This window comes from Geospiza fortis, unplaced genomic scaffold (assembly GCF_000277835.1).
Source record: "Geospiza fortis unplaced genomic scaffold, GeoFor_1.0 scaffold878, whole genome shotgun sequence".
In the NCBI taxonomy this organism is placed as follows: domain Eukaryota; kingdom Metazoa; phylum Chordata; class Aves; order Passeriformes; family Thraupidae; genus Geospiza; species Geospiza fortis.
Window position 1 is genome coordinate 26,669 of NW_005054471.1, and position 14,504 is coordinate 41,172.

The following is a 14,504-nucleotide window of genomic DNA, read 5'->3' on the forward strand; positions in this document are numbered from 1 at the left end:
AGGAAAGGGTTGTGTCGCTTACTGACGCTAGGGACAATCAGATCCCTTGCTTTTCTTTCTTTGTGATCTGAGGCCTCTGCTGAGGTTTCAGAGGTCTGGAGAAAGCTGCTGTACACCAAGGAGTCAGTCTGTGACAGGTCTCTGTCTGGAAGGGCAGAGGTCCGCGTAATGCTGAGCTCTGGCTGGCAGAAGGGGTTGGTCCTTTTGCTCACGGAACAGCACTGTCTATCGGGGACCTGGCAATGCACCAGGGGGATGTGATGGACAATCAGCGTCTCACCAGTCAGTTTGGGTGGACTATCCATGGTGAGGAATACTCTTCAGGGCATCAGTGAAGCTGGTACCACCCATGAACAGGTAGGGCTGCACATGAGAGGCAGGGAGGACACTTCTCATGAGGGAAGTCAGATACCTACAGAGAGACAAAATCACAAAGGAAGTCACCTCTCAGGAAAGGCAGTGGCTATTTAAAGCATCCTTGGTTTGACTGAAGATTTCATGTGTCGACAAGGATCAAACAGACTGGCTCCTTGTCAGCACAAGTCCCTGAGCACGAGGTTCTTCTTCTGGGAAACAAACCATCACAAAGTAAAACAAACATGTCACCCTCCATGCAGGCTCCTGGGACAACACCCGTGACTTCACCTGACCCCTCTCAAAGATATCTGAAGAGAGAAACTGATTTCAGTCAAGAGGCCAAAGGGCTGCACAGGATTTGGGCCAAACAAAGACCTCACTGCAGATGGCACTGTGTACTCACAGGAAAACTGTACAGGGTCTGAAGGGAAGCACTACACTGGTGAGAGCAGTCTATCTTCTTACACTGGATTGAACATCTTTGCTTCCTTTTAGGTACATTGAACTTTCCTTCAAGAACCAAACATGGCAAAGTCTTGCAACAGACACACACAAATGTCCAGGAAGAGACTGGAAAGAGGAGCAGACTGGAACATAAAAGTAGCAACAGTCATTCCTTTCCAAAATCCAGGAGACTCCATGAAGTCCTGAGCCCTTTTAATGGCGCCAGGGGGACATGCCAAAATATGCAACTGCTTAGGTACACAAGGATTTCCCCAGTGAAAAGGAGTGGATGACCTCAGTGGGACCATGGGGAGCCACTGGCATTGGTCAAATAGGTCCCATACAGCACACCGACTTTTGCTGACCTTTGGCTGATGGTGAAACCTCAGCTCAAACTGGTCTGTACTGTGCTCTGGCAGGGGATCATATCTCTCTGCCACAGTATCTGTGTCATTTACCTGCTTATTACCTGCTGCACTTCACAACAGTGTGACTGCCACAGTCCCAGGAGCCACACAGGCAGGGCACTGCACAGGCAGGGCACTAAGAGCCCCACTCTCCTTGTGTTCACAAAATGGCAGGTTCTTACAGAGCCAGAGGAATAACAAAATGGTTTGAGCTGAAGTGACCTTAAACAAAATCTTGTTCCAACCCTCGTAGGACCAGGCTGCTCAAAGCCCCATGCAACCTGGCCTTGAGCACTCCCAGGGATGGGCCAATTTCTGAGTAACCTGTTCCAGTGCCTCTCCACCCTCACAGTAAAGAATTTCTTCCTAGTATCTAATCTAAACATGCCATCTTTCAGTTTAAAGATTTTCCCTCTTGTCCCATAACTCTCTGCTCATGCCAAAAGTCTCTCTTCATCTTTCTTGTAGATGTTCACCAGCGTTTGACATGGGAGAGCAAAGGACAAACCCAGTTCTCCCACCTCACCTAACCCCAAGGTCCAGTCTACGAGCACCTCCAGCACAAGTCTGGAGGGGGTTTTCCTCTTGCCTTCCCTTCTACAGATCAGATAATTGAACACAGACAAGTGCATCAGCACGCAGCTAAGGCAGCAAGGAGAGGGAGAAACCACAAAAGAGAGCAGTAATCCAGGATGAGTCTGAGAGATTAAAAAATGAGCTAATGCTCTCACAGATCTGAAAACCTTGGCCCAAGCACCCTCGGTCAGCATTACACATCCCATAACTCATCCAGGCATCCCTAGTGATCACTGCACCCTGAAACGTGCATCCTGGGATCCTGGGATTGCTCTGGACTCCAGGGCCCCCACCACTGACCCTTAGGCTCCAGAAAGTGGTATTCACGGTGGCTTTTACCTACCTTACCTCACCTCAGCCTTTGTTACTGTGGGTTGATAATGGATTTGGAGCAGACCTGCAAAGGCATGTGGGAGCACGGGAGGGAAAGTGAGAAATGTGGGTTAAATGAAGTTAGAACAAGAGCATGAGCAATGAGACAGCTACACAGAAACATCAGGAACTTCACTTCTTTCAAGGTGTAAGAATAGCAATTAGAAGATTATAAAAATGATCAAAAGAAATACTTTCCTCCCACGCACAGTAGTGCTTCTCACAGACACAGGATGATGCTGGCACGAAATAAAAACACAAAGAGGGACACAGAGCTAATGTTTGCAGTAAACATCCAATAATGCAAAAGCTAACGCTAACACCAGTGTCAGAGAACAGACAGGCCTTCTGGTAGATGGTACCAGATCTTACATGGCTGGAACACTCTCCTACATGTCCACTTCTCCTGGGATGTTTCGTCCAGGTTAGGCTCTGAGGAAGAGAGGACCACTTGGACCAGGTGGTGGATATCAATTGGACTATTAATTGTGCAACCCTAAACGCCCCCTCACCTGTAGTCTCCCTAAAACCTCTATTAGCCTTTACACCCTTTTCAGGGGTGTAAAAGCCTTTGGCTTACAAGCCAAAGTCTTACAAGCCTTTGGTTCCTTTCCCACAGCTGCTGCCACAGAGGCTGATGTCTAGTCAGCCCAGATCCTGGGGGGCAGATTTTCTTCATCAAGGATTCCTAGGACCCCATTGCTCAAGATCCACTGCGGATAATGCCAGCTCCTGACCCTGAGATCACACACCCACACACACACACACCCACACACACACACACACACACCCTCACTCAGTCATTCTCTTGCTGGAGGGGTGTTCCTGCCTCAATTTGGACCCTGTGCACCACTGATGGCACAGCAGGAGCTCTGAGTTTATCTGAGTTTATTTCTATTGCACTCAGGAGAAGTGGAGTGTCTTCTTATCCTGTCTTCCCACTCCCACCTCACAAACATTTCGGGTAAAAAGCTGGTCTCCCAGTGCCTATTCACTCATGTAGCCCACCCCATCTTTGTTCCTGCTCTTGTGTCTGATTGTAATGCTCAGATCACATCTCTCCACCAGGTTTTGCTGTATTTCAAGTGCTGCCACAATGCAACCACCTGAAAAGCATAATTTTGTAGATACAGACCGTGATGGCAGCACACTTCATTACTGAAGCACCAGGTCTCTGCTGCCTCTGGGAAATAGCTGCTTGGAGCAGGCTCCCAGCAGCAGCACCCATCTGCTGACAGGCCCTGCTAAGCAGCACACAATTCACGTCAGCACAGAAGCTGCTGTGGGAGGACAGGCTTGCACAGACACACTTTGACATTTGACGGCAAAATGTCAGAGCTGACACGCAGCTATTTCCCATCTGTCTCTCCTGTGCTCTGGCTGTAACACAGGGCTCTGTCCACCTCTCTGGCTCTAGCAGCAGCACAGGCTCCCTGGTGGGCTGCAGTTCACTGCTCACCAGAGACCCTGCAGCAGACAGGTGCCCATCCTGCCCTCACCCACGACCTGCTCCCAGCGCCAGGCTCGGAGGTGCAGGATCACAGGTGATGTGCAGACAGCTCCGGCTGGGAGACATTCTGATGGCTTCTCTAGGGATAGGCACGACATTTTGTACCGTAGCTACTCCTCTCCCCTCCAACCTCTCTTGGCTTCCTCTGGACTTAATGGTGCAGGGAAGTTGGCAATGGCACTGCGACCACAGGGACTGTTCAGTTCCCAACACCAGAGCATCCTCCCTGGCTGCGCCATTAGTTGACCCTTCCTTATTCTGGAAGACTGCAGAAGTATCCTTCCTCTTCCTACTCAGGGTCTGCTACACTGGGATTGATGTTGGGGAATAAAATGCAGCAAGCAGACCACTTTCAGATCTTGCTGGTTTTGATCAGTTCTTCGTAAAGCACTCACTTCACTTTTGCAACAGGAAATTTACAGATGTGGTTAGGCGGTTCATACCTGAACATTTTTTGCCAAATCAGTTAATTCTTATTGTTGTCATGAATCCTGCTCAATGCTACACACACAAGAGCAAACACAGCATCCAGCACTGATTCCTGCCTAGAACAGGGTGTAATAGCACTGCAAGGCAGAGAGACATGCAGGGAGCACCACGACTCTAGACACGCCTATACATCAGCCATTTTATTTTCAGATGTCAGAATTCTTGCCTTCTCCATACTGACACCATCTGCTGCAACATGGCAGATATGGGTTGTTCATTCAGGGAGCTCTTCCTTGAGGTGCTAACGGTTACCTGGAGAAGGTAAGGGCCACGTTGTGGATGCTTCATTCCAAACAGGATAATACAGAGCAGGGAAAATGGCTTTTTGTGAGACGCCTGCATTTGGTACAGAATTGCTCATGAATGACTGTACCCCCATGGAAATAAATACACACAACAAAAACTCCTTAGCTGCAGCAAAGCTCTAGGTAAAAAGCAGGTGAGTGCTGAGCAGGAAAAGATGGTTCAGCATTGATCCGAGAGCTGCCTATCAGGTCATGTCTGAGCTTTAAGGAGGTTGCATGCTGCAGGTAACAGGAGCATGCAGAATCCTTTGGGCTCTGGATCCCATGCCTTTTAAGTCCTTGCTGACCACTACACAGAGGCCCTCAAACCCCTCTCCTGTCACACCCCTAAGACTGAGGACACTGTGCTAATTCAAAAGTGGCTGGTGCAGCTTCACGGCTCCTCAGCATCAGGTACCAACTCCTGCCTCTGCAACACTGCTGAGAAGATGCAGAGGCCACCAGACCTGCTGCAATTGCCTCCAAGGACTGACGAGTTATGTGTAGTGGCTGCACACCTCCAGGCATACTCTGATATTTGTTATGGCTCTAGCCACAATTTTGGAGTTCTAGAGCTGAAATCTTAATACCCTGCTCTGCTCAGAGCTGTCCCCTGCACACACATGGGGTGACAGGGTTCAGCTCACAGTAACACAGGCTTCCTCATAAAATCTAATGCATTAGAGGAGGCAGGCAGAGATTTGAGAGATAAATGTGATTTTAATGTAAAAAGACTGCACATAGAACATGGAGAATGAGAAAGCAAGCACAGCATCATCAGAACTGTCAGCTGGAGGCAATGCTGGCTTTTTGGAGGATGGCTTTTCTGAACAGATTATTGTTTCTATGAACCTCAGTCACTTCATCCATGAAATTGAGGGTCCAAAGGAAACCTTTAAATGTGAGGGTTATTGCTGACTCCTTCTGTATGGCTTTGGTTTCACTGCCAGCATCACCTTTCTCAGGCAGACCAAAATTCATCATGTCATTCAAGGGTGAAATATGCAAAAACAGGGTTAAAAGCTAGGCATTCCGTTTCATAGAAGAAGCAGAAAAAATTCTTTTGTATTAGAGTTGCTTGTTCTGAGAGGGTTGTTCCATGTGAAGCCCTGACTCCTACAATGCATTTGCATTAACATGCCTGAAGAAACCTCACAGCCCTACAAAACAAGCACCAGTAGAAATGCTGAAAAAAAGCAACAGTTTGTGTGATCTTGCAGACAAAGGCACAATACAGACATCTCCTCTTTGCTCCACGGGGAGAGACATTTTCAGTTTACTCTCTGTATGTCTACCTCCAAGCAAAAGGGCTGCGAGATTGATCCAAACTGAAAACCACCCTTCAGACAGTGTGGGGGATCTCAGGGCTCACTGCATCCTGCACCAATGCTGCAGCTCATCCCTGCCCCAGCTCTGCCACTACAAAAGCTGCCAGAAAGTCCTGGATGGTTTTAAACAAGAATTTATTAGGAAGATTCCAGAAAACTGGAGGGCATTCAGGGAGCAGCATCAGAGAAGAGGATAAGTGGTTCAGGGTGAGTGGCCTGAGGATGGATCTGAACCATGGGAATGTGTAAGCAGAGGGAGGAGGTGAGGAAGGCTGTAAGCTGTTGCAGGATGAGTCTATTTAGTGGAATTTGTTTGGACATCTGTTTTTTACTTGCCAGCTAATATATCGCTACCAATTTCACACCTTCATTAAGTGCTTTATTAAATCATCCAGTGAGTTCAATGAAAAAAAAAAGGTGCAAAAGGAAATGTTTATTGTTTCACTCATCCTAAACCTCCAGCTCTCCTTCCCTGCCTCAGGGGACAGGGAGCATAGTCAGGGTGGTCTGCATGCTCCCAGCATGAATATTCCAGCACTTTATGTTTAAAGGGAGCTGCAGAAAAATAAATAATTCCTAAACTTCTGCCTCTGCCCAGGCTGATTCCTCTAGTGATGCTGTGCAGTTATTCCTGAAAAGACCACTTCCCTTTTCTTTCCACAAAGCCTTGCCTTGGCCAGGGCTTTTTCCAGTGGTTTCCAGGACAGCCTGACTAAGCCCATGATTAATGTATCATTACATCCCAGAACTATATGGGATTATGATGTGTTCCAAATGGAAACCACAGCACGTGACGGTCAGTCACAGCCCTTGTGCTGCAGCAGAAAGGAGCTGCATGGGCCAGGGTTTACCAGCACACACAAAACTGAACAATGGGTGTCGTGTGTGTATTGCTGATGATGGCACAAGCAGCGTGAGGCAGGTATTGCCTCCCAGCCAGAGGACAAGAAGCCCCAGCTGCTCTGTGCATTTAGAGTTACACAAGACATCAGAAACAGCTCAAGCAGCAGATCTATACCAGCTAATATAGGAGCCAGGACAGTGACCCAACCAGTTTCTCCCATTTCTGTGCTCCCTTGCTCTGTGACTCATCATCTGGCATGTGGCACTCGGCAAGAGCCATTTACAGGCCATGACTCAGAGCATCCACTGAGGTGCTCTGGGATGGAACCTGCTCCTCCTCCTCCTCCTCCCGGCCCCAGGGCCCAGCACATATGCTCCTAATTACTTTATGCAAATCCACAGAGAAGAAAAAGACTGATGTTTCTAGCTGTTCATATCACACAGAAATTGCTAATGAATTAAACTGCAGACATAGTAAATCCTTTCTTATCACAGACACTCTAGTAGCAGCAGCAGTAGCAGCAGGAGGGACTATGCTTGCATAGCATCTTTTTGCCTGAGCACTCTGCAAGCTTCCTGAAGATCTTACAACAGCAGAAATCACACAATTCCATTCTGAAGCGCATATCTGGCAGGGTGCTAGAGCCTGGATTTTGCAGGGTCACCAGAGCACTCAAGAACCCACAGAGAAAGAAAGAAAATCCTATAAGCATATTAAATTTCTGGACACAATCAGTATTCAAAGATGCTAAGTCCACCCCTCCCTACCTGCACAGCTTTGCTCAGGCCTTAGTGATCCTGACCTAAAGGGTGGCTTCCCTGCCCATGGCAAGGGGGGTGGAACTGGATGACCTTTAATGCCCCTTCCAACCCAAGCCATGGTGTGCTTCTGTGATTTGTGCAAAGCAGGGCTGCCAGCTGGTTGCCTTATCAATGTGCTCCTTCTACTGACCTGCCCAACTGAGGACCCCACGAACCAGCAGCTGCAGCTGAGTGGTGACAAAATCACAGCCATCAGCTGTGGGTGAACCTGAGTCAAAGCCAGCAGAAAGCTGGACTGAAGGTTTTCCCACCACCTTCTAGGAGCTGTGAGCTCAAAACTCTCCACCACAGCAGCCACAGGAGGCAGGGAATGTAGTGTTTGGCTGAGGGAGTCAGGCATTGAACTCAGCTGGCTTCAGGAGTCAAGGGCAGCTCCCTGACCTGTGCCTGCCCAGGGTGGCAAAACTGTTCCCTAAGTCTGCCACAGGGCTACATGCAATGGTGAATGGGCAGCTGTTCTTATTCAGGTGTCCACAGCAGGGTGAAGGCCCCTGACATGACATCAAGAAATGGAGAGGACACAACAGTCTCAATGGCACTGGAGATTTCTGGGCTTGCTGGGGATATGTAGCATCCCTATAATTAGAATCACAGATTCATAGAATATGCTGAGTTAGAAAGGGACCCATCAGGATTATCAAGTCCAACTCCTGGCCCTGCATAGAGCACCCCAAGAACCACACCACTGCAGGGAGAAAAGGCTTGAAAGTGGAAAAACAGTGAGGAGGAAAAACAGAGTTGTTGTCACTCAAGACAACCCAGCAGCTGAGGGATGCTAAGACTATTCACTGTGGGAAATTTCATGTATTGTGTTTGCTTTGTGTTGTTTTCTGTCTGTCTTGAGAAATGGAATTTCTGTAGAAAATGCATTGACAGAATGCTGTCAATGATGTAAACTTAATTCTTCACACACTTGGGTCTCCCCATTGGGAGAAAGAGAGGTAAGAAGCCTGGAGGTTACAGAAAGCACAGAACTGTGAAACACTGCACGTGGCACAGGCCCTTTGAGATGTGGAGGCCCAAGAACGGGCCCATGTGCTTTTGGAGCCTGCTTAAGATGGAGTAAGCTCAGCAGGGTATGTGTCCCCATCTGTTTTTGAAACCTTTCAGCCAGTGAGGTGATGGGATAAATCTACTCTTTGCACTGCAGCTGTGGATTGTGGTCACCTTGGTTATTTACATCTATCAGTTCACACAACCCTGCACCACGCTTTGGAAAAACCGCCCAAAGAGAAGTGACATATCACTTGCATTGGATTTTCTTCCCTAACCCTCACTGGAATCTGGCTTCAGGCAACATAGTGTTGGCCAGACCATGGCAAAGCAGATGACCTACTTATCCAAAGCTTATGGGAGGATAATTTCAGGAGCAGTCTTCATCTGCACAAAAAAAAGCACACAAGGCCAGCTCTACCTCAAGTAGTCCTCTATCTTCTACCACCTTCATGACTTGGGGAAAAAAGACAAGCTAAGTCCTAAAATGGACAAAGAAAGTCTATCTTCACTGTGAACAAGGTCTTGCTGCAGTACAGCTCCGCACATGCACACAGACTCCAGCCACCCTGTGGCTGTATATCTTCCCTATTGCTTCCTTTCTGTGCAGATTAAAACTGGCATTGCACTTCTGTCCAGACTATGTACTGCAGGAATCACGGCTGCAAAACAATCCCTGCAAGAACAAAAACTCTCCTGGCAAGACAAAAGCATTAGTGACCACTTGAAAAAGCCTGACAAATAAAGAACTCAGCCTTAAAATGCCTCTGCAAAAAGAGGGTGTAAAATTATGTTTACTGTCTCTTCAGCCCAGAGCGCCACATAGAAATCACTCTCAAGTGAAAAACAAACATTTCTGGGATGGCAGGTTACAGATGTACAACCTCATGCAGCTCAAGAGCAGAAACAGAACACACAGCAAAAGTGGCTACAGGGTAGTCAAGTAAAACCACAGCCAGGGCAAGCTCTTGGAATAACAAAAAATCACCCCACAAGTCACAGTAAATAAAACAGCTAGAAATGTCAAAAAGTGCCAGCAGGATTATTTTCAGACTGGAACACAGCTGCAATGGTTGGTTTGCTGCCACACCCCAGTGAACAGGAGAAGCAGTGCAGGTATGGCATTACCTAGGAGTGATGGACATTGGGTCTGCCAGGCAGCCTGAATGCCTGCATCTGCAAAGCTGCATTAAATGATGCAATCCTACACGGAATTTAATGCACACTGTGTGCAAACAAATCAGGAGCGCCAAAATCAGGCACAAACAGAATACATCCTAGCAGCAGCCTGATTCCACTCGATGTTCCTCTTCCACACTGCACATCTAAATGGTTTTTCAATCAGCAGCTGTGACCAACAGCAGGAGACTTTAACCCTTACTAGCCCTAGGCTGTTCTACCAAGACCAGAAGAAATGCCTGGATGCACAGGCAGACATTTTCCTGTGTCGCTTCTGCAGGAATACACAATGGTCTGGAGGCTGGCAACTCCCTGATTTGGGGATGATAGCACTGTAAAGCAAAAAAAGCTCAGTAGCCCAATAAAAGCAGCATCTGAGGAGTTAATACATAGAATTTATCCTGCCTTCTGAAGGACATTAAGACCACATATGATATATTATATTTACATGAATATATATAATAATACATAGAAATACATTATATATATATTAATACATGGATATATATGATAATAACACTGATACCCAAATGCTTTTAAACACAGGCTGGATTTTACAATCCCTTGAAGGCAGCTGGAGGACAAGATTGTTTAGCACTCATATTTGAAAATGGAAATTGCCTAATTACTGCTAAGATCATGCATTTCTTGACCCTATTTTTGGCCAGGTAGCTGAACAAACAGGTCCTCTGCAGTCATGTCTGAATCTCAATTCAGCAGAGTTCAGTGTGGGTAAAAATAAAAAAGGCAGAATTATTCCTGGAATGTTGAGACAAGCGTCTGATGTAGGAACAAATCCTTGGGCCATTGTGAGACTACCCAGTTACAAGCAGCCTCCTTCATTTGGGAGTAGTTTACATTGCACAGCAGGTTTCATAACCTGCCCATCGAAATTTACAAGACTATACAATCATCCCTCAGTGTCCCTTTTGTTTTTTGGAATTCTTGCAAATTTTTAGAGCTTGTAACTTCCTGAACCAGTGCCTTCCACTCCGAATTACATGCCACACTAGTAGTCATCTGTCAGTTCTTTTGAACACAGGGATATTTAACTTCATTACTTGTCCTTGGTCTAGGGCAGGGAGAGGATCATATTTTCTACTCAATTTGCCAACCTTCAGTGCCAAGATTTCCATTCTGCTTAAGCACAAGAGTATTCCCAGATCCTTGGTCCAATTACCAACCTCTCTCCAAGTATCCTCCTGAAGTGTGGGTGTGTTTGTACGTTCATATGGCTGGCAGCAAGGCAGAACTCAAGAGATTCTGGATGAAACCACAACATCAGTTTATATAACAGAATATTTTCCATGCAGCAGAACTAACAAAAGGCAAGCCAGAATCTTAATAAAATACTTATGAAGCAGACCAGACACTCCTGACGATTACACATACTTTCCTTCTGAGAGGGAAACATATCCCTTGTAGGGGCTGGCAACCCAAACTGAGCTCAGTTTGTAAAGCTCTATTCAGGACAGTTTATTTTAGCATATCACTCCACAAGACAGCTCATGTGCTAATTAGGCTTGGAATGATTGGGCTCAACAGAGCATTAAGGGTAAACCAAATCTGATAACCCTGGATTAACCAAGGTCTTCTGCTGATCATGTTGGGCCACACAGACCTATTGACTAGGGGAAAAAAAAAAAGAGGGCAAACAAGGATGATCCTTGACTCTGTACTGGGAGAGCAGTCAGAGTTCCAGGAGACCCACCAAGTCTACTGAAAGGATGGCCAGGTTGGATGGGGCTTTGAGCAACCTGGTCTAGTGGGAGTGTCCCTGCCCATGGAGGGGCGTGGAATGAGATGGGAACTCCAGGGTCTTTCCAACCCAAACTGTCCTATGATCCTGTGAGTAGTCTGCCTTTAATCACTTCAAGGGTGTTTGAGAGAACTGAGGAGGCACTTTAAGACTGCAGGCTCACAGATCTTTGCAGATAGGACACGTTCACATTTGAATATTTTCCTTCTTGACACTGTTGCATCCTTTCTGGACCATTAGTCTCAGAGAAGACATAGCTGAGACAAACCTTTGCCTTAAGCAAAGTGTTAAGCCCTTGCACTGAGATGGGCCTTAACAAAACCACAAGGGTTTAAAGCTCCGCAACTTCTGAACACATTCTATAAATACACTGGGTAGTCTTATTCACAAGAATGCCAAGCCATTTGGGAATACTGCTGGGCTTTGAAGTTTGAAAGGAAGATTCACAGACTAATTAATCACAGAATGTGAAAAGTATTCATATTATCAGTTTCAAACAATCCTCCTTAATTTCCTGGAGTGCTTTCACATTACAATCATGGCACCTCATAAATCATATTTTCTTTCTCTAGATTGTTTAGTGTTTCATATCACAAACCCCACAGTTTCCCATTTACCATAAGCAACTTCCATTTTTTCAACCTCTCCTCTTAGGAACATTTTCCAGGAACTTTTTCAGTTTCCTAGGCAGTTTCTCAATTCCCTCCAGCTATGCATTCATGCTTCTGAGCTGGGGTGACTAATTTCACACAGTTTTCCAATTGGCAGTGGGATTAGAAGCAGTAAAATAATCTTCCATTCCATTTCTTATGTACATTAACATCCATATGTATATACCTGCCAGTTAACACCCCTTATGACCAGGGTGACAACCAGTTACTTTTTGCACTTTAATAACATCAGTTTAATGAACTGGAATGCATTTAACCAGTTTAATAATTTGGAATCTGACAAAGTATTGTCAGACAAAGTATTTTGTGACTATCTTCTCTTACACACACTTATGTAACTTACCAGCAAGCTACAAAATTTCAAGATTTACAACAAGACTAGCCTGGGAGAAATCGGGGGATGTTTTTAAACACACCTATTCTCTGAGGAAAGCAGTTGGTTTTCCCTCTTCTCTGGAGAGTGGGTTTTGGAGCTTGCTCTCTCAGGCTGCATGAATTCTCAGCATGTCAACATGCTCTTTGAGGTCCCTCAAGAGGTAAAAGGGTCCTCAAAGTCTTACTAGGGTCTGGGCTGAGAGGTATTTCTCCAAAGTGAATTTTTCTCACGAAAGCAGTGAGGTCTAGTGGCCTGCACCCTTGAAAGAATGTTCCCTTTTCATTTTGATGGGCAAGCTGAGAGGTTGTTGTGGTTTTTCTTTTCAACCTCAACTCATGCCAATGGGAAAGCAGAAACAAGGCACTGGACCAAAATCCTGGCTGTTGAATGTGCGCTGGTACAGAGCAGAATCACTCCTCAGTGCCTCTGGGACAATTACAAATGCATCATTTCAGTTTGGGGCGTTTCTCTACCTTGGGGTACCAAATCATGTCACCAGCACAAAGCCTGGGAGAGGTCAGGGTTATGGAGATGGAAATATTCTGTGGAGTCTCTGAAATTTTTGCAAAATCACCAAGAAAACCAGAGATTACAGAAACCCCAGCGGATCCAAAATGACTCCCGGTGTCTCAACCAGATACGGCCAAGCATAAATTGAATGGCTGTGGCTGGAGCACTGCCACCTTTGTGCATCAACCACGCCCATGCCACTGCCTGTCAGTGCCAGGACACACCTGTTTTCATGCAGTTTCCCTCCTGCTCCTCTCCTGTTGTGCTACGGACTGGGCATCCCTCCTCACCAGGGTCAGGGATGCTGGAGGTCACCCTGTGCTCCACGCTCCTCACCTCACCTCTGACCAAGTGCTCCACCAAAACCAGCCGCTCTGAGGAGCATGTGGGAACAAACAAGCTGTCAGGCTTACTGTAATAAGCAGTCACCACCTTCAGAGTGCTTTATACAGTAATTATAAATAGAAAGGCCCTATGGAAATGAAAATGAGGGACATGACAAGGGGCTGAAAGTGGAGGAGACATCTGCGTAAGGACAATGCTCTCCTCAACAACATTCCAAGCACTGCAACCTGCAGTTGGAGGACAGTAGAGTAAGTTAGATGCCAAATCTCAGCAGTAGAGTAAGTTAGATACCACTGACTGTGGACAAGTGAGAACAGCATGTTGCCAGTAGGAAATGGCCAAGTGCAGATGCATGCTGAAATGCTCTAGCTGGTTTTCTGAAGGGAGCTACAACCACTGCTCAGGCTAAGACATACTTGGGCAAGAAACCCCTTGGAAGCCACAACAGCAACCCACAGGAGACCAAGTGGTGAAGGGGAGGTCGACCAGAGTAAGCCTAACCCCAGGCAGATGTGTCACTCCAGGTATCAATCATCAGAATGAATTGGGCCAAGCCAAGGAAGATACACTGTGTGGGTCAACAGCATCTTGGGACCAGAGATATGAAATATTTACTCCTCCCACTGGATCTTCTCCTTGTGTGGGCTTATCATTTTGCCACCTGAGTTACTGGAAAAGGTTTGAGGGTGGGACTACAGGGAAAAACACCATGTAAGCAAACGCTGTAATGAACCTGCCTGCTAAGAGCAGAAAATCGTGCTAGCACAATAATCAAGACAGGTCATTCTCCCTGCTAAGAAGGGCATCTGGGAGTACAGCTATGCCATCTGAGCTTACACAGGGGCTTACATATGACAATGAAGCCTGAGGCACACATCCCTACTCTTTGCCATGGGAACCCCAGAGAGGGACCAAAAGAAGTTACCATGCTAAACAACCCGGGTGAATTGGGCTGACAGGCAAAAGGAGGCAAAGCAGCCATGTGGCTGGTCCTGCACCAGTGCAGGCAGACCAGACAGAAAAGAACGAGCACACTGAAAGCATTTAGGGCATGTTCTTCCACCAGCAATGGCAGCTACTGTGAGTTCATAAAGAACAAGGTGAGGTTCTGGAGTCAAACGGATGAGATTAGTATAAATTGGGCAGGGAGCAAGGACTCTAGTCTGAGGTAACAGAGGGTCTCAGGAAAGTATCAGCTGAAAACCCGATATTTGCTAGGGTTTTCCATACAGGCTCTGA

General features: G+C 46.6%; 1 protein-coding gene across 1 annotated transcript in view; it reads right to left on the reverse strand.

Moving 5' to 3' along the window:
- RUSC2 (RUN and SH3 domain containing 2) overlaps window positions 1-14,504 on the reverse strand; it is a 56,995-nt gene that overhangs the window by 15,089 nt on the left and 27,402 nt on the right. Inside the window, 1 exon segment of the mRNA XM_014309950.2 lies at window positions 1-412. Coding sequence (XP_014165425.1) covers window positions 1-305 — 305 coding nt within the window. The 5' untranslated portion in view covers window positions 306-412.